The following is a 25,073-nucleotide window of genomic DNA, read 5'->3' on the forward strand; positions in this document are numbered from 1 at the left end:
CTTTTAAATACTGACAGTTAAGGGATTGGAGGCAAAGTGCTGTGAGGGGCATCCTGCTGGGTCTAACCTTGAGGTAGCCGCTGTAAAGTCCTGTGTCAGAGCCTGATTCTTGACACTGAGCAGTGACCTTGACCTAGGCATCCAACAACTACACTGCTTATCGCCAGCATTCCTGGCCCCTTTATCAAGATTACTTAGTTAAATGAGTGACGTTAACTCAAAAGAAATTGTAATTTCAAATGTAAGAAGAAATTGAACACTCCTTTTGTATTTTCCCCCAAGTAGCCAACAAAACAATTCAAAGCTTGACAGTTTCTTATCTGCTAGGATTCTCTTAAGCCTTTTGTTACCCAATGAGAACTAAAGTCCTAAGACATGTCGGCACCTTCCAAATCATGACCTTATTGCAGTGATGATATTTACTATTAATAATAACTGGGAGATACTGGGGGTTGTTTGGCAAACTGGAAAGCACTGGGAGAATAAAAGCAGAAAAGATCCATTTAAGACAGAAAGCTCAGACAAGCGAGCCTGAACAACTGTCCCAGTTTCAAGGTATGGCTCAGTCCTGTTTAGTTTGTATCATCCTGCGACAAATCGAGGCATACAGAAATAATATTTTGTGTACAGCAAGGTCAGGGATATTCACATGTCGGCAGGAAATAAATAGGGGATAAATTGTTGGCAGAAAGCGTTCAACTAGATCCATTTTCACTGAGATGAAAGCCAAGCTTTCTATAAATCCGTTTGAACCACCAAGTCTTTCCCGTGTGTGCGCAGGAACGGTTAAAGTCTGGGACTTCGACAGCGGGCAGGAGATGAAAGCGCTGCCCAAAGGGAAGGACTGGGTGGAGGAGGAGCACTACGTGAAACGCCTGATTTTTCTGAAAACACCGGAAAAACAACAGTCCTTCCTCCTCGCCTTGGAGCGCAGTGGGAAGATCAAAATGATCCAGGTTTGCAATGCCACATTGCCCTTGGTACTCTCCCTGCCCTTCTGGGGAAAATCAGCTCAGTCAGTGGATAATTCCCTCACGGAACTCCTCTCTTGCCAGCCAGCTAAGGATGGCATTTCCCCACTACCTTCCTAGGATGCTGCTAAGTAACCTTGCCCAGGTCCAAGCACAGAGCACGAAAGAAGAGAGAGTGGCCGTTCCTCTCTGTGCCTTAGAGTCCCTGTTGCATTCAGGGATGCTCAAGCCACTTTTTTAGATTGTTACCAAAATTGCTTTGTTTACGTTAAGGTTGGTGATTCAGTCTGCTTGGGGCTGTGCTGGGATGTTTGAGGTAGGCTAATTTATTTTTCCTGTGAGTCCGTTGCAACCTAAGAATGCCTTCTTCATGTTTCAAATGAAGGCTAGATCAGCTATTCTGATTACTGAGTGAATCTGTCCTAGCCTAGAACTCAAGGACTCATTATTACTACTTATCATCATCATCATCATCATCATCATTCCCCTTCTGAAAGCTAAGATCAGAGGGAAAAAAATCTGGGATAGATGAAAATGATTATTGATGGCCTTCCTGCTGGAAGAAAGAAGTGAAAAACTTCCTTAATGGAGCACACTCTTCCCCTAAAGAAACACAAGAAATCTCTTGTAGGGTACACAACAGTCAAGTATGTGGCAGGAATGTAGTTCATTCCCAGAGTCGGAGCTGGGAGTGGAGCCAAGGGAAGAAGCACCAGACCTCTCTCTTTCCAGACCCTCAGCCTCACTAAGCAAACCGACAAACAGGCAAACATGGCCTCTGTCGCCACAGTCAGTCGCCCGGGACGATGGCTAGTGTGCATCGTGCCCTGAGGCCGCATGCCCATGCGTGTTTTGTACTTCTTTTTAGTGACTACACACCAGTCCGTAATGGCTGGAAAGGTAATGTCTCCTCTGCACTTAACATTCTTGACTTTATTTTCTCAAGTCTCAGAAACGAGCTTGTGCAACTGCCTGGTCTTTTCACAAGCAGCTGAAGTCCTCATTTTACAAACAAGGAAAATAAGGCCCCCAAAATGTAAGCTTTCCTCAGTCTCTCACTAGATCCGAGGCTAGAAATGTGTTGTCTTCACACTCAGCCTGATATCCTCTCCACTTGACCATGGCTACATTCAGCCTTAAAAATGTGGCTTTAGCCCTGGCTGGCGTAGCTCAGTGGATTGAGTGCAGGCTGCGAACCAAAATGTTGCAGGTTCCATTCCCAGTCAGGGCACATGCCTGGGTTGCAGGCCATGGCCCCCAGCAACCGCACATTGATGTTTCTCTCTCTCTCTTTCTCCCTCCCTTCCCTCTCTAAAAATAAATAAATAAAATATTTTAAAAAAAAGAAGTTGAACACCTTTCATTAAAAAAAAATGTGGCTTTATCCCCATCTAAAAACTCACAATTCAAAAATCAATAGCATGGCATCGATAATAACCAACTAGAAGGTAGAATAAATGATTATATTATAATAGCAGAGAAAAATATGAGGCATCTAAGATGAATTCAATAAAAATATGCAAGAGTTTTGTGGGGGAATAAAGTAAAGGACATTAAAAAAAACAACAAGATGAAAATATGGAGAGCTATGACATTTTCATGCACGGGATACCACAAAATAGCTTTGCTATGTTCACATTAAAAATAATCACTTTTCTTTTTTAAAAAGTGAAAAACAAGTCACATGGTATGGAAAGACTACTCACTGTACCCCCAGGTAATAAAAAAAGATTAGGAACAAGAGTAGCTTAAGAAATCCCACAAATCCAAAATAAAAACCAGTAACCCCAGGTTAAAATGGACAAGGGACAGGTCAGAAAACCCAAATGTCTCACAAACACACACATGCAAAAGTTCAGCTCCCTAATTCAGAAAATGTGATGAATATAATTAACTTTAAAAGCAATTTTGAAATGTCCCACTTCAAACCCATCAGATAGGCTGAAAAATTACATTAAGTAAAACCAAGCGTTGGCAAGAATGTGAAGAAAGAACTGTTCTCTAGTCCTGGTGGGAGAGGAAGTGGGTAACACTCCCTGGAAGAGTCACTTGGTAATGTCTAGTAAAGTTGATGATGCGCACACCTTACAACTTCATAATTCTCCCCAAGGCATTGTTCTAAAAGAAACTATAGCAATTGTCCATAAAAGCAACAGCAAAAGCCCTGGATGGTGTAACTCAGCTGGTTGGAGCATCATCCCCTTAACCAAAAGACTTCAGGTTTGATTCCTGGTCAGGGCTCATACCCAGGTTGCAGGTTCGGTCCCTAGTCGGGGCACATATGAGAGGCAACTGATCAGTGTTTCTCTTTCATATTGATGTTTCTCTCCCTCTCTCCCTCCCTCCCTCCTCTCTCCAAGATCAATGAGCATGTCCTGGGGTGACAATAAAAACAATTTTAAAAAATTTTTAAAGCAGCAAAAAATTGAAAACAACCTGAACATCCATCACTAAGAGAAAAAATAAATTGTAGTATATTTATGCAATACTACAAAGCAGTTTAAATGAACTAGAGCTCCATGTAATAACTTGTATAAATCTCAAAAATATAAGTTTAAGAAGCAAGGAAGTTGAAGAAGAATCTGTACAATTCGATAGCATTTATAAAAAAGTTAAAAGCTTGGAAGCAGTATGCATGTGTACCAGACATGTTTATGTAGAATATATGTATTTGTTTATATAAAAATATTAAAACTTTCATAACTAACACCATATTTAGATTACTAGTTCCCTCTGGAGAGGGAAGAAGAAAGAGGAATTATGTTAGGGCAGGATGGATAGAGCTTACTACTGGATAAAAACAGGTGGTAGGTACATCGTGATATGCTCTATTTTTCTCTATATCCTTACAACAGCTCAAAAGCAAATAGTTGAGTGTGTCAGGTACTCACTGGACTTCTGTTACAGGGCAAAGACGGTGATATCTGTCTCATGGTGGTGTGGGAGCTGCCCGACGTCACACCTGTCCTACAAGGGGTTAATCACGTTGTGCATCTGAAGTCATCTGGGAAAGAGAGGAATGTGGCCATTCCTTTCCCGGATGTGACATTGGCAGCCACGGAAACCTCTTCTCCACGTGCTAATGTAAGTTCTGTTTCTGGATTTGCTTCCTTTCTAGTGTGGAATACTATAGATAAACACAAAAATACAGAAAATATCATGATGAACTTCGCTGGACTACATTACTTAGCTTCAACTACAAGACAAGCAAGCCGTGGGGATGTCACACACAGCACAGGGAATGTCATCAATAACCCCATAATAACTTTGCACAGCAGATGGTTTTCAGACTTGCAGGGATCACGTGGTAAGCATATACATTTCGAATTGCTGTGTTATACTACTGAAATAAATATACTACTGTATGCCAACTACACTTCAATACATTTTTTGAAAAGTCATAGTAAGACCCTTTAGGTTAATTCTTGAGTAACCAAGTGCACACATAGCATCTATGTGACTGTGTGTCCAGAACGGTGTGTGAGTCACCTTCCTTCCTTCTTCAGAGCCCTGTGGCTTGTACCCAAGTGAACTGTATTGACTTACTGCAAATAGAAGGATATAATTTGATAGCTGCTGGAACCTTAAATGGTGTGATCATCTTATGGAACTTTGTGACATCCACTGTCAAAGAACTGTAAGTTGCATCTTTCCTGAAATAATGTAAGTTGAACTGCAGAAGAGCCCAAGTAACATGCAATGCTAAAACAGACAAACAAGCAAAAGCAATAAGTGAAAATGGTCAAGAGTCTCAAGGTAGGTTCCCTGGAGTTATGAGCATGAGGAGAGTATGTTCTAAGTGTCTAAATCCCAGAATCATATAAATAAGGTGAGCCTTTGGGATTTGCCTTCTTAAGCTGTCAAACTTTCACCCCTCTCACTTTAGTGTCTGCTTTCACATGTGATCTTGTCCAAATTTGTAACCTCAACAAACACTTAAAATGCATACTCATTGTAAACGTGAATCTCCCCAGAGATTCACACATACACATCTGGCAACTACCAGGACCCTTAAAGCCTGGCATGCCCCAAACATTGCCCCTGTCTACTCCTTCCCCCCAAAACTCCCCTTCCTATATATTCCCAGTGACACCACCGTCTACCAAGTCACCATAGTCAGATGACGAGAGGCATTCTAGATGGATTTTCCTTCTCGTTCATCACCCCAACACAGCTAATTCATTACAGATCTGTGCTAACAAGGGTGTGGCTTACGCGATTCTAAATCCCAACCAATCAGATTTTCTCTGTACTATGGCCAGAAACTTTATCATCCTCTCCCTGCCATCCATTTCTAAATGTTCTGCCATTGGTTGTAAAGGACATAATATCACATTGTATTATTTGCTGTGAATGGATTGCAAATAATGAGCAATCCACTGTTGTGCAGTTGGGCTAGAAAGCAGGGGCCACATGTGAACACCCTATGACAAAGGAGTTTGTAATATTGTACTCTGAGGTACAAGGTGGGCAAGAAAGAACCTTGAGGAGTAACGAAACCAAGTATATGAATAGTAATGAATAGTAATAAAACCAAGTATATCTAAGCAATTGGAGGAAGGGAACAGGTATAAAGGAGGGGGAAAGAGTGGGAGAGGACAAGGGAAAAGAAGAACATACAAAGGAAATCTCTGCTCTCTGTTTATAGTGTGTTACATACTACTGGTCTACCTGGTCTCCGTGCCCCTTCCAATCTAAGTCTGAGTCTATACTTTCCACCAACTTTTGACAGGACATGCATCTTCCTTGTTTAGACCCTGGATTTATTCTCCGTGGAACCTTTTAGTTGAAGTAGTTGTTTCTGCAGACCCTTTGTCTGGACCACAGCCCATGTTCTCTTGGCCCCTGCCCCTGGGATTCCGGCCATCCTCCTGTTCCTGCCCTTCTGCCCTCACACTTGGGGTTTTCTCACAGACTCTGTGCTTGTCACTTGAATATGTGCTGCACAGTGTGTCACCCTTTTATTAATGCCACTCTTACACTGTAAGTGTCGACTGTGTATGACTCACCACCAAGGGAGACCAGATGGACCGATGAGGCAGAGACTGGGGTCCTGATGCCACAGCCTAAAGAGGGGGAGCTGCCCTGAGGGTGTGTCCAATTTAAAGGCCGAGATCCCCCTCGATGGAGCGCTGGGCATTTTGCCCAGGGATGCGTGCAAAGACAACACCTAGTCAGAGAAGATAACTGGCCTTAGAGGGTCACACAGAGTGTCCCCTTCTGAGAAAAAGATGATTGTGTAAAACCAATTGATATAGAATCCTTGGAGTATTTTGCAAAAAACACGTAACTTAGCACAGAAATGACTAATGTCATTTAGACCCAGCTTAAACGGCTCAAACATTAAAGAGGGCATCAGTATTCATGGTGGAGATGATCTACCTCAAACTTTGCCTAAGATCCTTCATCAGTCAGGAGAAATAGCTCTTCCTGGTCAAAACTCTTTGGGGACAAAACTAGAAATTGTTCTTGCTAATTAATAGTCCATTTCATCATTCAGCTAATCTGCAGAGTCGAAAAATGTACAAACTTTGAGCTCAGCAAGTCATCAAGCTCACAAGCTCCTCAGAAGGGAGGGAGAAAGAAAAGAAGAAAAACATCAATGTGTGGTTGCCTCTCACACACCCCCTACTGGGGACCTGGTCTCTAATCCATGCATGTGCTCTGCCTTGGAATCGAACTGGTGACTCTTTGGTTCACAGGCCAGTACTCAGTCCACTGAGCCACATTGGCCAGGGCCCACAAGTTCCTCTTTGGTTCTCCCCCAAGAGACTCCTTCATCATTCATCAAGTCTAATCAGCAGAGGCAACTTCCACTAAAGGCAAAGGAACACTTTGCTATGAGTTCTGTTTGCTGTGAGGAATACTAAGTGTGGCTTTAAGAGCTCAGCCTGAAGCACCAGTGCAGGTGATTAGGGATTACCACTCTCCTCCCAGGAAACTGCCTAGGAAGGTGTTCGGTGCTTTGGAATCTGGGTCAGCGGGAGGCTCACGTAACAAGGATAGCACAATCCCCGAATCACCTGATTGTCTTCTCCCCTCAATTCTAAGATTCCTGATGGCAGTAACCATACTTGATCCAAATTTGTCACTCGACCTATTCCAAGGGTACAATTCTATTCTTTAAACTGTATGAAACTTCTGGGAGTTTATATAAGTCCTCTCTCTTACCTACATAACTAGGAAGACTAGACTAGTTGAGTTAAAAGACATTTGAATACTAAATGATCACGTTGTTATATACAGCCTTAAGAAAGATATGTTCACACTCTGCACCTCTAGGGTTTCCCTGCATGTTCAATGCCATCGGCATTTTAGGAGTTCGTTAGCTCTGCCTGGGATATGCAATGTCAGTAATGTACATGACCTGATTTGTAAGTATCTATCACGTACATGTATGCTTTTTGCAGATACAGACCTGAAGATTGCCTCACAGTAGATCCTGACTTGGACCCCAAACGCCTTCGAATTAATGACATACTGTTCCTCTTCCGGACCCCTGAATGTGCGAGGTAACTTTGTGCTTACCAATCAAGAGATACAATTAAGGAGAGACAAATTGAGTAGACTATTTCGTTTTAGCCTTCTTCGCTGGCACTGCCTCTTGGAGTGGGTGGTCCCCAAGGGTCTAGCTTGTTGTGTGGAGATGCCATTTCCTGCACTCTGTCCATCCCACAGCCCCTGTCCCAGCAGTAGCAAAGAGGGCAACACTCCCTTGGCCATACTTGCAGCGAACATCAAACTCTGTGAGCACAGGTGTGAAGCAGATGCAAAGCCGACAGGACAAATCATATGGCAGCAGGTTTCGTTGGATGTCCCCTGAAACTGAGCAACCATCACCCATGTCTGAGAGAGCAGGCCATTATTTATACATCTAAGAAAAAGCATTTTTTCTCTTCATATTTGCATGAGAGCTCTGATTTCCTGCCAAGAGGCCGTGATAAACACACCTCTGTGCTAGTTTGGGGTCACCCAGTCGTGAACCAGGATATAGTACCTTCTCTACTCCTTGGCTGAACATGTCCTTATTCTGAGAATATTTTGAGGACTCGTTCTGGATCTGCTTGCACCAGAACCCCAGTGCACATCTCCGCCCATCCGAGCAGAGCTCGGCACCGTCAGGGCGAGGCCAGAACTGGACGCTGCAGGGCAGAAGTCGCCGGGGTACTCGGACCCCCACCAACATCACCAGCACACTCCCACCACATAGGTGTCAGAGCCTCCGGCACCACATCCAGCCTCAGCCGCGAGACAGGACCAACTTTCAGTTCCCAGACCAGGCAGCAGCCAACCTTAGCTCCTGAGGTTCCCCAACCGTCTCCACTAACACCAGACAGATGAGCACTCGTTATGCAAGATACAGGGCATACAGGGCGTGCTTTGTTTGTGAGTGAGTGAGTGAGTGAGTGGTTCAGCGCCTGCAGAGGATGAAAGAAAGAATCCATTGAAAGGAATGCGGAGCAGAGCACGCTTTGAGTATGACAGACTGCCTCGGCCTCTCCTCACTGGGCTTCCTCCCTCTTCGTGTAGGCGACTGAGTCAGGATTCCCTGTGCTCCTCGTCCCAGCGCGGATCCAGTAAGGGGCCCCAGAGCAGCAAGGTAAGCAAGGGACAGGGAGAGTACGTCTTCGTGTTGCACCCCATGTCATTGGTCCCAAACAGCAATGTGTTGCATTTGAGCCCTTCCTTGGAGGGAAGGTAAAGGTGAAGAATAATCCTCTGTGTGTAAGTGTTTGTGTAAAAACTTCAGTTTCCATTTCCTTAGGAAGAAATGCCTAAACTGTTTTCGCCTTTTTTTTTCTGCTTGTGAAGGCTTTCGTATCTGCAAAGAATCAATACCTAATCATGAATAAAATAAATTACATATTCTACTTTTATGTTTGTGCAGTAACTTTACACCAACCCTTTTGCTCAAAAGTATGACACACTTTCTACATCAGGGAAGAGACTACACAATGTAATGTGGGGTTTTCAAATTGGGTGTTCAGTTCCATCTTTACATATTTTTACACATTATGCTTCGAATTAGGATTTTGTTTGAAGGGACGTTTTCACGGCGAGCATGGTTTTAAAACCACTAGCATGGTGGGAAGAATAAACTTGTAAGGATGTAAGAGTCGGGCTTGAACTTGAATCCAAATGTTTCATTTATCTGATTAGCTTTACAGAAAGTACTTCCTCTCCGAGTTTCCATTTCTTCATCAGTAAGAAGTACATATAATAAGCCTAACTTGCATGACTGTTAATAGAATTTGAACTAATATGCCCCAAGAATGTGGCAGGCATCAGGCTTTTAATCACTCCTACAACGCTATATCTAAGCCACTAGGAAAATGTCTTACAGATGCCCAATTTATGCACATGGAAAACTCTGCAATACAGTTTTCAAAGAATGACTCCAAAACTAACTTTCGTGCTTAGAGATGTGTGAAATACCTGAAGAATCTGCTGATCCAGTATTTCATTTGCGTACAATGTTATAGAAATATCTCCTTTCTCTCCCGCAATTCAGGGAAGCAAGCAGAGCATACATGACAGTGAGTCTAAAGGTCAGTATAAAATCTCCTGTCTTTCTTATGACAAAACGATTCCTTGGCAATAGGGAGTTTAGGTGATAGAATAAACTTAATGAATATTTATTTTTCCTGTGACTAAATGTTGAGGAGATTTAGGATTCAGCTCCTAAGAGGTAGCATTTTCATTATGATGGTACCTTTTTAAATACTAATTCTAGATTTTAGAAATCCAAAATATTACTGAGCCTCTTAATCTCCCGCCACTTTCCTAAATCTTATACTAGATACTAAGACTTAAACTGGTTGTTTACGTAGTTTAAGCTGTTATGTACGATACAGAGGCTTTCAATAAGACCAAAAATTAGTTCTTTAGGTTTTTCTGGTGGGATAGGATTCCACTTGTTAATGCTTGTGCTGTTCTCTGCCCTGACTGAAATTCTCCAGGGTGAAAAAAGAAAAAATTCTAGGGAAAGAATGTGTCTTTTTGGGTAGTTCCTGCCTGCCTCCTCTTTCGCAGTCTATAGAATTTGAAATTCCGAGTACGGCACACCAGGGTAGCTCAGTCATTTCCCAACAGGTGAGCAAACAGATGTCACAGTGGGAGAGCAAAAGTCAGCGGACAAAAGACATCCTGGAGGCACCTGTGTCCCAGAGTCTAAGCCACCACTCCTGGTCACCGCTCACCAGGATGGGCACCTGCGCTTGTGGACGATGGAGGTGAGGAGGCCCATCATGTACCTGGGATAGCAGAGGGTGGGGGAGATGAGGAGGATCGTTAAGTGAACCTTAGCCTTCTAGGGTTCCACAGAGCATCCAATTTTAGGGTTTTTTAACCTTCTAGCCAAACTGCTGGTTCTGCAGATGGCTCCCTGAAAATGCCACTCAAACTTTAAAATAGGCCAGTTTTGTAACTCAAGAGATCAAATTGTCAACACTGCAAAGTTAACTATTTCACATCTTTCTTTTCTTTAGATTGAACTAGGAGTACATGCTGCTAAATATTTTATTGTGTATTAATTTCAATGCTGTAAAGTTTCGATTGTTGTAAAAGAAGAATACTGAAATGTTGAGTATCCATAAATTTACAAACTATTAGTTATCCAGTAGTTTACAAACTATTAGCAGTTATTACATTTTAGTTGGTGTCCTTAGACATTTTACAGTGGAAAACATAACTTCCATTGTACTAGAAGCTTTTGTTACAAGTGGCCGGGGGTGGAAGGCAGGTGGAGTTTGAGCCGGCCACAGGAGCTGATGGGAGGGAGGATGCTGAGCAGGTGGGTCATGATCACAGGGAAGACAAAGAGGCAAGAAAGAGGGTACCACTGGTAAGGCTCCTCTCGAGAAAGAAGCCCCCCGAAACAGCTACTGTTCTGTGTAGCATATAGCAGAATCCAAACACAAAGGGCAGTCTCGCCCTGCTGGATAAAACCTCCAAGGCCACGGATCCCAGCTTGTTAGGGGGAACTCTTGGTGTGAAAACACAAACTAGCGTACCGATAACTTTGCCCAAGAACATCTTAGTATTGGAGCGATGCCTTTTTTTCCTGATAGAGAAATAAGTGAGTGAGAGAATTAGGAGGAAAAATGATTATATCCAAGCAAATCTCAGGAAACCAGTGGCAGATTCAAATTCTGTCTTCTTGGGTTTGGACGTTTATTCCCTAAGCGAGGCAATGAGTGTGGGAGTTCTCCCCGATGTTGACACGCTAAGCGCTGAAAACTGATCTTCTGAATTTGAATCTCTTACAGTCTGTAATCTTGCGCCAACATTCAAAAATAGGTATTTCTAAAAAAGCAAATACAATATCCCTGTTTAACACAAGTGAGATACACTCAAACCTGAAAAGAATGTTTAAGAGAATATATAGTTGGTCAGAGGAATTGCATGAAAGAGTCGTGAGAAGTACAAACAACCCCCAAGTGTAGAAATGACCTATAAGAGAGTGTAGATGCTTATCATTCATAGGTGTCTACACCTTTGTGAATATCTAATTTCAAAAAAGTAAGTTCCGCCCTGGCTGGTGTAGCTTAGTGGATTGAGCGCGGGCTGCGAACCAAAGTGTCGCAGGTTCGATTCCCAGTCAGGGTACATGCCTGGGTTGCAGGCCATGACCCCCAGCAACCGCACATTGATGTTTCTCTCTCTCTCTCTTTCTCCCTCCCTTTCCTCTCTGAAAATAAATAAATAAAATCTTTAAAAAAAAAAGTAAGTTCCTATGAATAGTTTCAGATTACTTCATCACAACTAGAACCATGTTTCAGTAGTCGAGATAATTTGTTAGAGGAGCTCACCTGCAGTAGCTGGTGTGAATAGTTTATAGAATTTATTACTCTGCCTCATGCAGGGAAGACTGCTGAAGGACGTGCTGCCCTTGACCAGACACTCCGCCGTTTCTCTGACGTCACTGTGCACTGATTCCTGCACCAGGGTTCTACTCACTAGCAACGTCGGTAAGTCGCTGCCCTCACGTGGTCAGCCGAGGGGCTCCTAGCCTACAAGATATAACAAGGGGCATAGGAAAATGGGAGACACATGTTGATACAAAAGAATAAGAGGGTTGTTCGAATGTGAGAGAGTGCTGAGAGGGTGGTGGATGGCTTGCTGAATAAATAGAACAAGGAATGATGTGAAAAGTAAGCCTATTTTCCTTGTTTTATTTTCTACTTTCTAGATTCAACTTGGTAATATTTATTACAGTTACTAATATTTAACTCTGTACATTGGTTTTGTTTTAATGCTGAGGCATATCTTTTCACCTGCTTACATTTTTATTCCCAAAATCTTAGTTACTATTCCTTGCTTTTTTTTCCTAGCCCACCCTCTGCTCCCACGAAAATAACTTATTTTCTTCCTAGCTCTTTCCTTGCAGTGAGACATTCTCTTTCTTCCATCTCTAAGTTGCGTATAGGACGACCCTTACCTTACATTTTGAGAGGAATGTAAAGTTTTCATTTTTAACCTTGAAAGGATTGTGTTGTGTTAATCTTGATTGTTAAAGGGAGCAGTGGCATGACCAGAAAGGAAAGGAATCACTGTTTTCAAAGGAGGACTTTATTGTTATAACTAATATAGCTGGCCTTAATTCTTTCATGTATATTATTCCTTTTTATGCTTCCTCTCTGTTTCCTTTCTTCTGTCATTTGAATTAATTGTGAATTTCTCTCATTCTCTCCCATGCGTTTACAGATTATGTGTCAGTGAATGTACATGAATCCATAAATACAGTTTTAAATTTTACTAGTGCTTACCTTTAAATTTTTCCTAAAAAAATTAACAGATTTTTTGGAATTTAGACTGAAATAGCATCTGTGCAGTTAAACAGAAAGCTTAGTCCACTTTGCCTTTGTCTTTTTTTCTGCACGCTCCCCACTTACTTGCTAATGTAATCTGGAGATTTGCATTCAGATGGGGCTATTACATTAATATTTAAATTTTACATCTTCTCTTTTAGGAATTTTTTATTTCGAAAGTTTTTTATGAAAGTCACAACAAACCATTTTGTGCCAATAATTATTTAAGTCTTCTGGAAATTACAGAAAATAATTATTTGTATTTGCATTCAATAATATCTGTAGATTTACACCATTTATTTAAGTTTGCCCTTATTTTATCTGGTTTTATTGCCCACCGCCAATCCTTTTCTACTCTGATGTTCTTACTCTTGACATCATACATTTATTTATCTGCCAGCCTCCATAGTTTATATAACACCATCTCTGGTTGTAGCAGAATAGTAGAGAAATCTGAAATCAGGAAAATGTTGTTCCTTTGTTAAAACAGCTTCCACATTTTTATACCAACTTTACCTGCTATGTCATAAGTCTATTTAAAAAATACAAGATGGATCTTTTCAAAGAACCAGCTTTTGGTTCATTGATATCTATTCTGATTTTTATTTCTTCTTTTGCTTACTTTAAATTTAACTTGCTCTTCCTTTTCTAGTTTTCCAAGGTACAGCTTAGATGATTAGTTTCAGATCTTTCTTCTTTAATATACATCCAATGCTATAAATGTTTCTGTAAGCACTGCCTTCACTGCTTCCCACAAAAATTGTATTTTCATTTTCATTTAGTTCAAAATATGTAAAACTTCTATTGAGATTTCTCCTTCAACCTATTATTTAGAAGTATGTGGTTTAATCTCTAAGTATTGGGGAATTTTCAAGCTAAGTTTGTGTTACTGATTTCTAATTGAATTCCATTGTATAATTTTATACATTGAGGGCATACATTTTGATGTCTATTCTTTTAAATTTGTTACTGTTTGACTTATGGCTCAGAGTGTGGCCTGTCTTGGTGAATGTTCCAGGAAAGCTTGAAAAGGTGTGTTTTCTCTTCTCGTTGGATGAAGTAGTCTATAGATGTCCATTATATCCAGGTAATTGACAGAGCTGTTGAATTCAACTTTGTCCTTGCTGATTTTCTTCCTGCCAATCTGCCCATTTCTGATGGAGCGGATTGAAGTCTCCAACTACAAGAGTAGATTCATCTATTTCTACTAACAGTCATTCAGTTTTTACATCAGGCATTCTGATGGCCTGATTTTAGGCACATGTGTATTGAGGAGTGTTATGTCTTCTTGGAGAACTGACCTCTGTGACATCAGTAATGCCCTAGCTTATCCCTGATCATTTTCCTTGCTCTGCAGTCTTCTCTGCCTGAAATTGATATGCCTACTCCTGCCTCCTTTTGATTACTGTTAGCGTGTAAATCTTTACCACTTTACTTTTAGTCCATCTATTTCTTTATATTTAAAATGGATTTCTTACAGACAACATATAGTTAAGTATCGTTTTCTAATTTTTTTCTAACAGTCTCTGTCTTTTAATTGGTTTATCTATACTCTGAAGAGATTATTGACATAGTTGAATCAATATCTACCATATTTCTTACTATTTTCTATTTGTTGACCTGGGGGGTTTTTTCATTTCTATTTTTGTCTTTCACCCATTTTCTGTCTTTTGTGGTTTTGAGTGAGCATTTGATATGATTCTATTTTCTACCTATTCTTAGCATATTAATTACACATTTTTTAAAAAAGAAAATTAGTGGCTTCCCCAGAGTTTGCTATGTACACGTACATCAGATTCATGTCTACTTTCAAATAACACTATACCACTTCACAGGTAGTTAAATACCTCAGAATAACAAAGTATTCCTAATTTCCCCCTCCCCTCCCTTATGTCACTACTGTGATTCATATCATAAATCATAATAATCAAAAACCTTGTAGCTGCTATTATGTTAAATAAACTATTATCTGTTTATTTTTATGTTGTCTTTACTCATTTCTTCTCTTATATTCTTCCTTTATGTAAATCTGGGTTTCTCATCTGTCATTTTCCTTCTTTCTCAAGAACTTTTAAAAATATTACTTGCAAGGTGGGTGTACTTGCAACTAATTATCTTGATTATTATTTAATAAAGTCTTTATTTCTCCTTCACTTTTGAAGGATCATTTCTAAAGATACAGAATTCTAGGTTGGTGGGGGTATTTTTTGCTCAACACTTAAATATTTCACGCCATTCTCTTCTTGCATGCACAGTTTCTTAGAATACGTCAGACATAATTCTTGTCTTTGCTTCTATTTAAATAACGTTCCCCGCTGCACCAGCTTCTTTCAAGACTTTATGTTTGACTTTGCAGTTTGGATATGACAGGCCTAGGTGTAGTCATTGTTGCTTTTTTAAAATCTAGCTGTCATAACTACCACTTGATTTGTAGGATGATTATCTCTATAACGGTCCAGGCTCCATTTGGTCATGATGTACTCATTTCCATTTCATCTACTCTGATGTCTTGAAGAACTTTGACTTTAAGTGTATAAGGCAACCTCATCATGACTTATTTAGCCAGAGACAGAAAAGCATCACTACATATAAAAAGTTGACAGGAAATTTCTTCTTTCATTTCTGGTTTCTCGTAGCCTATGTTGTTTACCCTTACAAATGCCTGAATCACAATATCTTGGCAGTCTGGGTAGTATTCACTTAGACAACAGAATCCCCAACTAAATGTTCCAATGTTTACATTTTATACAGAAGGACACGTTATCCTTTGCAGTATTGGTTCCTTCCTGGATCCACCTCATGATGAAAAGGTAAGAACTTTCATTGTAGTTTAATTAGTGAATCTGCACGTGTTTCCTGAGCATTGTTCTGTGCTAGACGTCACAACAAAAGACAGAAATACAGGACAAGACCTCCTGTCTCTAGTCACATGTGCTGTTACTGCAGTCATACACACCATCGCTAAAGCTGTGTGACAGGCAACAGAGGTCTCCTGGTGAGAAGAGGGATGAGAGAGTGAGAGAGCCAGCCACTGGTCACCACATCTACTTCACGTTTTGACATATCTGTGAGACTCTACGTGGAAACCAGAGCTTCAAAGAATGCATACATTGTCTAGTCCTCCACAGTCGGATGTTACATGCTCTGTATCTTCACGGAAGAAAACTGGATAACCTTTTCTTGCAAGCCGAACCTCGTGTTCAACTATTACTATTCTCAAGAAACTCCTTCTCACATCTAGTCTCAATCCTTCTTATAATTTAAACATATGTATTCTATTTTTAGTGTTAATATGATGTAAATGTCAACACCTCCTTATTTTATAACCATAAAAATATGCACTTCTTGTGTGTATGTGGATATACAAATATATATACATATATTTTAAGACTCACTCGATTCTAATTAAAGAGTACAGCAAGGAAGTACTGTTTTTGCATAGCTTTATTTTCCTTTAAGCGAACATTTCAAATCCAAAAGCTAAACATTAGCTTAAATAATGTTTTATTTTTGAATTATAATATAAACATATGCCAACATAGAGTAGGACTGGATTCCTTGCAGAGCCTTTTAGAATGGTTATTGTTTCAAATATTATTTCATTTTATCTGTGGAGAGCTTTGTTGTTGCTTCCAAGAATCCATGATAGTCTTTATGAAGTTCGGGTGTTTAGCTTTCTGGGGATTATCTTTCCTTTGCAGCGGAGAAGTCAGAGAGTGGCTTTCCTAGGATGGCGTGGGCAGCTAACGATGAACCAGGGTCAGAGCCAGGGCCCTTGTGCTCTAATTCAATGCTCTTTCCACGTATGCTCGTAGCTCATACTGGGATTGAATGGAGAAGAATAAGCTTCAACTTATGAAGCAATGACGTTTCATTCATCAACAACGACAGGTGTCCTACAATCAAGGCATGCTATGAGCTGGACAAAACAATCATAGTCCTGACCCATGCACAGGCGGAAGATTATGTCATTGTTTTCTCCTGCTTGTGATGATGATCAACATTCTGTTACTAATGTTAACAGGAAAATATGATTTTGGCTAAAGGATTTTCTACCAACTGACCACGACTCTTCAAAAATTCAGACAAAATATTTAAAACAAAGTTATATGCTACTATTGAATTAGAAGGATAGTGCAGTTGATTTTAAAGCATTTCCACCAACTTAAAAGGAGAGAATCTATTTTAATAACTTATTCTTTTTCCCCCATTCAACCTCATTTCAACCTTCTCTGTATGTGAACAATGTGATTGTCCAATTTTTACGTGGCTGCCTGTTTATGAATATACAACAGAATCTGGTTATAAGATGCTGCATTGTTACAAAGACTAATCCATGCCAGACAAAAAACCACACTCAGTTCTAAATTAGAACTCTAATGGAAACTTAGTACGTAGGTCTGCAAATCAGAGGGTAGTCTGGCTCTCCCGAACCAGCACTGTTACAGAGATCCTCCATGGGGCACCGACAGTCTAAGAGAGAGAAGGGTCAGGGCCTGTCCACAGAGAGAAAGCCACACATGTGCTGTCTAAACAAGCATACAAATAAGTCTCAGAGCAGTGTCTTTCCAATTACGAGTTATAGTGCACCGGGGGATTATACAATCAATTTAATGAGTGGCAAGCAGTAGTAGCTTCATAAAAACAGAAAAGAATACAGTGGAATTAAATGCAATAGAATAGGATAGACGGCGTCATGTGAATTATACACAATAAGTATATCTTCAGTATCTTTTGTGAAAGATACTGAAACTCATTTCAGATGCATATATAGGTATGTGTCTCCTGTGCCTTGAAGTAAAATGTATTTCTTGCTATAGATGCAGCTCATATTAGGGAAACGCTGGCCTTAAAAAGTCCCCATCAAGGCAGGAAAGGGGTCCTTGGATGACCAGATGTTCTTAAACAGCTTGCAGACAATAAGAAGGGGGAAAACACAGATGTCACCCTGGATCTCTAAGGAGAACCACGGGGAATTAAGTCAAAAGGCCAAGTAATTCCAGAGGAAGTGTGCCCAATCTTTCTTAACATTTAAACGAATAGGAGCCTCATAGGAGACCTCTACAGTGCCAGAGTTCTACACAAATACTCCTAAGTAGAGGGCCCAGGAAGAAGTCAGGCCTTAGTCTGTGTCCATCAATGACAGAAGGAACATACTCTCCGAAAATGTGACGGCAGAGCAAGCACCTCGGTTGACACTCTGGTTCACACGCTTTAGAAATATCTTTGGTGGCCCCTTTGGGAGCGCTTAACTTGAGCTGCATCCTGAAGGAATGTACCAATCAAGCATCAGGATGTCTTTGAAAGAGAATGTGCTGGGCCCGTTGCTTTTGTTCATTCCTTGAGGTATGTAGCTATTATATATAACCCAACCCCCAACACCCCCCTAAGAAAAGAAAAAAAAGAACAAAATAGGCAGGGCTATATCTGGATAAAATTTGAAAATAGTAAAAGTCTTTTTTTGCCAATCTCTTCTTTAGTCTCCACCTTTCACCTTCGCTTGCTCCACCTCCTGATTATACCCACTCTGGGTTCCCCCACAACCTTTATCCTAAAGCTATTCTATTCTTTCATCTGGTCACCCAGTAATTTTCAACTCAATGAATTGCTAATCTTCAGCTAAATAAACTGCTAAAGGCATAAGGTACTTTTTCTTCCAGGGAACTGTGTAGATTAACAAATAACTAAAAATGGAATTTTGAGGCCCTGACTTGTGTGGCTCAGTTGGTTGGTGCATCATCTCATAACCAATAGGTTGTGGGTTCAATTCCAACTAGGGCACATCACTAGGTTGCAGGTTTGATCCCTGGTCTTAGCACATACAATCCCTGGTCTGGGAATGTATGAAAGACAACCAATCAATGTTTCTCTCTGTGTCCCTTCCTCTCTCTCTAAAAACAATGAAAACATTGTCCTCAGGAGAGGATAAAATAATAATAATAATAATAATAATAAATAAAAGAAGAGTGTTGGGTGCCTTAAAAGCAAGAGAGAGCTATTTCATGTGGGAGCATCATCACCTTCCACATATCCCCACGCCATTCACTCATAAGGTGGGCTCTTTAATGATTGATAGTTTTGATTAAGATTGGATTTTGATCAGTGTATACTTATTCCACGATATATGCCTTATTTTTGCCATCTAGAAATTCAAGCAGCTGCTTGCCTGGCGTGCCCATTCTTTAGAAATTGTTCAGGTAATCTATGTGGAAGACAGACAAGTGGTGCTTACTGCCTCCACCGACGGCTCCATAAGGTAGGACCTTCCACACTGGGCGTCCAGGGTTTTGAGTCTGAGAGGAAACGCTATTGAGCTACAGTTTAAGTACTTACCCTAAATGCAATCTTGACGAACTGACTGACATAGATAAAGAAATAAAGGGAGCACAAAACAGCTTTGAGAGGATGGCCGTTGACCTGGAGTTCTTTTCCGTGTCCAAGGAAGTGAGATGCTGCACTCATCCATGTTAGCAAGTAGACTAAATGCCTTCAGCAAGTGTTTTTGCAGACTTGCTTCAGAGGATTCAGCATGGTGGATAGCTCAGAGAGATAAGCCCAAGCCCAGGGAAGCTAAAAGTATCCGCCATCATTAAGAAGTTGTAGGAAAGGAAAACTAATATTGAGAAAAGTGGAAGTGAGCTAATGTTTTGGTGATGATGTGATGGATTTTGCAAAGCCTACTCTTTTTTTTTCCTTCATGGCTGCCGCACCTGATTCAGAAGGGTTAGCACAGGGCTGCAAATGGAGCAAATGGGGGTGACTTACACTAGGACTGTGGTCAGTTATGTTCTCTGGAGAGCATCCCTTCAGGGTTAGCTTTCTCTTTTCATTGAGGTACAATTTACAAAAAACATTAATTGTAGGAGTACATATAATAATTTGATATTTGTCTATGCTGTAAAATGGTAGTTAATATCAGGTCTAGAAGACATCTATCACCATACAGCTATTTCTTGTGATGAAGACTTTGAAGACCTAGTCTCTTAGCAACTTTCAAATATGCAATATAGGACTTCCAGCCAAGATGGAGATGTAGGTAGACACACTGTGCCTCCTTCCACAACCAAAAGAAAGAAAACAACAAATTTAAAAACAAAAAAAACCCAGAACTACAAAAAAGGCCCAAAACAAAGATCAGATCAAAGCTCCAGAAAAAATACAAATAAACAACAAAGAGATAACCAACCTAGCAGATGAATAGTTCAAAACACTGGTAATCAGGATGTTCAAAAAAATGGTTGAGTATGGTCACAAAATAGAGGAAAAAGTGAAGGCTATGAAAACTGAAATAAAGGAAAATGTACAAGGAATTAAGAATGAAGGGAAGGAAACCAGGACTCAAATCAACAATCTGAAGAAGAAGGAAGAAATAAACATTCAACCAGAACAGAATGAAGAAACAAGAATTCAAAAAAATGAGGAGAGGCTTAGGAAGCTCCCAGATAACTTTAAACATTCCAACATCTGAATCATAGGGGTGCCAGAAGGAGAACAGCAAGAAATTGAAAACTTATTTGAAAAGTTAATGAAGGAGATCTTCCCCAATCTGGCAAAGGAAATAGACTTCCAGGAAGTTCAGAAAGCTCAGAAAGTCCCAAAGAAGTTGGACCCAAGGAAGTACACACCAAAGCACATCATAACTACATTAGCCAAGATTAAAGATAAGGAGAGAATCTTAAAAGCTGAAAGAGAAAAGGTGACAGTTACCTATAAAGGAGTTCTAATAAGAATATCAGCTGACTTCTCAAAAGAAACCTTGTAGGCAAGAAGGAGCTGGAGAGAAGTATTCAAGGTCATGAAAGGCAAGGACCTACATCCAAGATGACTTTATCTAGCAAAGCTATCATTTAAACTGGGAGGGCAGATAAAGTGCTTCCCAAATAAAGTCAAATTAAATGAGTTCATCACCACCAAGCCCTTATTATATGAAATGTTAGAGGGACTTATCTAAGGAAAGGAAGAAGATTAAAAATATGAATAGCAAAATGACAACAAACTCTCAACTATCAACAACCGAACCTAAAAAATCAAAAACAAACTAAGCAAACAACTAGAACAGGAACAGAATCACAGAAGTGGAGATCACATGGAGGTTATCAGAGGGGAGGGAGAGGGGGGCAGAATAGGAGAAAAGGTACAGGGGAGGTTAAGAATAGTATAGGAAATGTAGAAGCCAAAGAGCTTATATGTACAACCCATGAACATGAACTAATGAGTGGGGGTGGGGGGGCATGTGGATGGGAGGGTGTGTGCAGGGTGCAGTGGAGGAAATGGGACAACTATAATAGCATAATCAATAAAATATATTTAAAAATTAAAAAATGAAAAGTTAAAAAAATAAATATGCAATATAATATTATTAACTATAGTCACCATGATGCACAAAGCCTACTTGTTCTTAATTGCCTAGATAATTCTAAATATATGTACATAAAATGCTAAAAATACAAATGTAGAAATATGAAAAGAAAACAAATGTCATGACATTTATTGAGACAAATTGGTATATATTAAAATGTCTTAAAATTATGGTAATGAATTATCCTCTTATGGGAATATAATTAGGTAATATCAAAAGAGGTAGAGGGGCTTCAAAGTACACTAGAGAGTTTAAAATAAATTAAAGAATTTACAGCTATTACCACTATTTCCCTTGACTTGAAGTCAAGGGAAAATAAACAAACAGGACTACACCAATCTACACAATACAATATACAGATGATGTATTATAGAATTGTATGCCTAAAACCTATATAATTTTGTTAACCAATGTCACCTCGATTTATTCAATAAAAAATTAAATTAAAAATAGCCCTGGCTGGCGTAGCTCAGTGGATTGAGCACGGGCTGTGAACCAAAGTATCACAGGTTCAATTCCCAGTCAGGGTACATGCCTGGGTTTCAGGTCATGACCCCCAGCAACCACACATTGATCTCTCTCTCTCTCTCTCTCTCTCTCGCTCTTTCTCTCTCCCTCCCTTCCCTCTCTAAAAATAAATAAATAAAGTCTTAAAAAAATAAAATAAAACTCAATTAAATTAAATTAAATTAAAAATAAAAAGCTTCTACACAACAAAGAAAACTATCAACAAAACAAAAAGGTAGCTAACTGAATGGGTCAGATATTGAACTATAATGTTGTACACCTGAATTTTATATAATGTTGTTAAAAATAAAGAATTTAACCAAAAATGTGCGGGAAAATGGATTGCAGCCCAGCGAAGGTGGGCGTGCAGAGGCCAGTGAGATGTCTGTGGCGAGGAGCTTGGCTTGGGCTAGGGGAGAGGTAGCAGCACCAGAGATGAATATTTTGGATTGGAGAACTATCTGAAATGCAAAATCCTGATGTGAACTTGAACTGAAAGAGAAGGTAAGCGATGGATGTCAAGAATGATCCTGGGCATATACATCCAGCCATTCTCTGAGAGAGGAGTCACGAAAAGAGGAAAGTGTTTATAATGTGAAAGGCTGAAGAAGAGCTTTTAGAAATGTTGAGGTCACGGTCAATCTGTGGAGCAAGGTCCTATTTGGGAGCAAACAGAGCTTCTTCCTCTGTAAGAATGAAGGAAAATTCAGAACATGACATTACATCATTAGAGATGCTTTTTACAACTCTCTCCCTTGGGTGCCTGCTCCAGCTTGTTTTCAGCTGCCTGGGATCAGAAGTATTCATTGGACCCTGGCTGGTGTGGCCTAGTAGACTGAGTGCTGGCCTGAGAACCAAAGGGTCACCAGTTCAGTTCCCAGTCAGGGCACATGCCTAGGCTGTGGGCCAGGTGCCCAGTAGGGGGCGCATGAGAGGCAACCACACATTGATGTTTCTGTCCCTCTCTTTCTCCCACTCTTCCCTTCTGTCTATAAGTAAATAAATAAAATCTTTTTTAAAAAGAAGTGTTAATTGGGGATTGTAATACACACACATGCAGAGCCCCTGCTCTAACCAGTTATCCTTTACATGGAGGGACTACTTTTAGGATTCCTGCAAGTGAAGATCTTCCAAGATAAAACCGAGCTCTATTAGCAGCTACCTCAGAATCCACTGCCCTTCAGAACCAAGCCACGCCTTTTTGCTAACACGAGCTGCCACTTTCTAAAGGAGTAAGCTGTTCTAACACTCCGAATTTGTTTGTCAGAAAGATTATAATTTTATAACAGGAAAAGGCATGATAAGGCCTAGCTCTGGGACACAGGGGAAAGGGGACTGAGGACCCATAGCCGAGGCCCAGGACGCCAGGCTGAGTGGTAGGATCCACCCCCTGGGAGAGTCCTACATGGAACAGCAAATGCCACCAAACGGGAGACCAAAAGTTACTCCCATCCTTGCCTAGAAGGCAAAAATTTAGAGTCGTCCTAAGTCAGTCCCTCATCCCTGTAAATCCTGTGTTGGAAGGGCTGGTGCATGTCACCCCAGTAACGGCTCTGGCAGGGTCTTGACGTTTACGCGGTGTTGGGGCAGGCAGATGTTTAAGGGGTGCACGGCAGTCCTGTCCCCTTCTCAGAACGCTGTCAGGTGTGAGGAGTCCCGACTGGGCACCTCTCCCCCACCTCCTCCGCTGTGCCTTCTGCCGGAAGCTGGGCTGCCGCTTGGCCTCGGCGGGATCTCCTGCTGGTCCGTGCAGCTTGTCCTTTTCTTGGGTCGTTGCCGAGCGCGGATGGGGATTGTTCCTATCATCTGCTGCTCTGAGCTTGAAGTCTACATAAAAGGACGATCTCCCAAATGCTATTTGACCTTTCCATTAGACAGAGGGCACCTGGTCCTGCTAATGACATCCTGTATACTTTAAGCCAGCGGTTTTCAACCTTTTTCATCTCATGGCACACATAAACTAATTCCTACATTCTGCCGCACACCAAAAAAACATATGTTTGCCAACCTGACAAAACGTAGGTACAATTTTGATTTATTTACACCAGGTGGCTATTGTTGCATTAGCTGTTTTATTATTTTTTTGACAATCCAAGGGAAAAGAGATCAGTGCCCCTGACTAAATAATCAGATAGTGCATGTTTTAAAAATTCTTGCAGCACAGCGATTGAAAATCACTGCTTTAAACCATGTGGACTGTTGAGAGGAACCTTATGGAGTGAACTGGTGGTGAAATAGTGTGTATGAATGAATGAACAACCTGTTCTTTTACCATCCTATTTCATAGCTCATTTGTAAAAATTAGCGTGGTGTTTCCACAATGGCGGGAATTGTGGGTGGAGCCTGAGAGGATTTTGGTAATAGTAAAAGCATCAGTGGGCATATGTTCTGTTGTTGCTGATACAGAAAGCAGACAAGAGCTGAGATATAGACCAGCCTAAGACCTAATTTAACAAAAACACTGCCACTCATTGTGAGTTCTGATTAGCTTAAATGAAGAGTCTTATTTGGGGGAACACCTGGTCCTTATTTTCTGGCTTTAATGAATGGATATCAGTACAGGTTCAAATGGACATTTCCCCTAAATTGTTGTAGATTAGAATTCTGAGAAAAATGCATGTGTTATGATTAGCTCGCTATAGTTAGTAGGGAGAGTCCTAGACTCAAGTTTAAAATCCCTGATAGACTAATAAAAATCTGATTATTAACAGAATTCCAATGACTGCATTTCTCCTGCCTTTGCCTTTCCCCAGGCTCTGGCATGCCCTCAGTGGTCATTACTGTGGGTATTTTGGACAACGAAGGCCCTTTGACCTGTCACAGACAAGCGATTTCATTTTGCCCTGTGATGTTAACGAGTACCCCATAGAAATAAAAGAAGAAAGCAAGTTAACAGACAATAAACAAAAATATATATACCCTCTGGTATTTGACCAGCAAAGGTAAGGCCACTGGGTTTCCTTTACAGAGCAGACAAGAATTAAACTAATACGATATTGTAACACTGTGCTGGACATGGAGAATTCGAAGGTGAAAAACTCAAAACTTTTCAATAATTTTGCAGTCCAGTGGAAGGATGCACAAAAATCCGTAATCCAGAAAAATAGTACAGCCAAGAACATTCTTTTATTTTTACTTATTTTTATTTTATTTTAATTGTTTTTCAAGTACAGTTTTCTGTCTTTTACTCCCAACCCAGCCCTCCCTCTCCCTCCCATTTCCACCCCCAACTAGTTTTTGTCCATGTGTCCTTTATACTTATTCCTACAAACCCCTCCCCTTTTCCCCTGAAATTCCCTCCCCTCTCCTCTAAGAACATTAATTCTTAAGAGAATCGCAGAGGTAACAAGACTTACCCAAACAAAGAAGACCAAAGAGGCAATGGCCTAAGCAAAGGGTCACTCATGAAACAGTGAGTAAGCTGGG

General features: G+C 40.5%; 1 protein-coding gene across 1 annotated transcript in view; it reads left to right on the forward strand.

Annotated features, from left to right (window-relative positions):
- Positions 1 to 25,073, forward strand: part of WDR64 (WD repeat domain 64) — a 72,954-nt gene that overhangs the window by 41,961 nt on the left and 5,920 nt on the right. The window contains exons 14-24 of the mRNA XM_028531381.2: positions 781 to 956; positions 3,879 to 4,055; positions 4,478 to 4,608; positions 7,382 to 7,483; positions 8,502 to 8,571; positions 9,484 to 9,520; positions 10,065 to 10,204; positions 11,836 to 11,941; positions 15,533 to 15,591; positions 18,928 to 19,037; positions 24,401 to 24,589. Of these exons, the coding sequence (XP_028387182.1) occupies positions 781 to 956; positions 3,879 to 4,055; positions 4,478 to 4,608; positions 7,382 to 7,483; positions 8,502 to 8,571; positions 9,484 to 9,520; positions 10,065 to 10,204; positions 11,836 to 11,941; positions 15,533 to 15,591; positions 18,928 to 19,037; positions 24,401 to 24,589 (1,297 nt within the window). The remainder of the gene's footprint in view (positions 1 to 780; positions 957 to 3,878; positions 4,056 to 4,477; positions 4,609 to 7,381; positions 7,484 to 8,501; positions 8,572 to 9,483; positions 9,521 to 10,064; positions 10,205 to 11,835; positions 11,942 to 15,532; positions 15,592 to 18,927; positions 19,038 to 24,400; positions 24,590 to 25,073) is intronic.

Source organism: Phyllostomus discolor, chromosome 15 (genome assembly GCF_004126475.2).
Source record: "Phyllostomus discolor isolate MPI-MPIP mPhyDis1 chromosome 15, mPhyDis1.pri.v3, whole genome shotgun sequence".
Lineage (NCBI taxonomy): Eukaryota > Metazoa > Chordata > Mammalia > Chiroptera > Phyllostomidae > Phyllostomus > Phyllostomus discolor.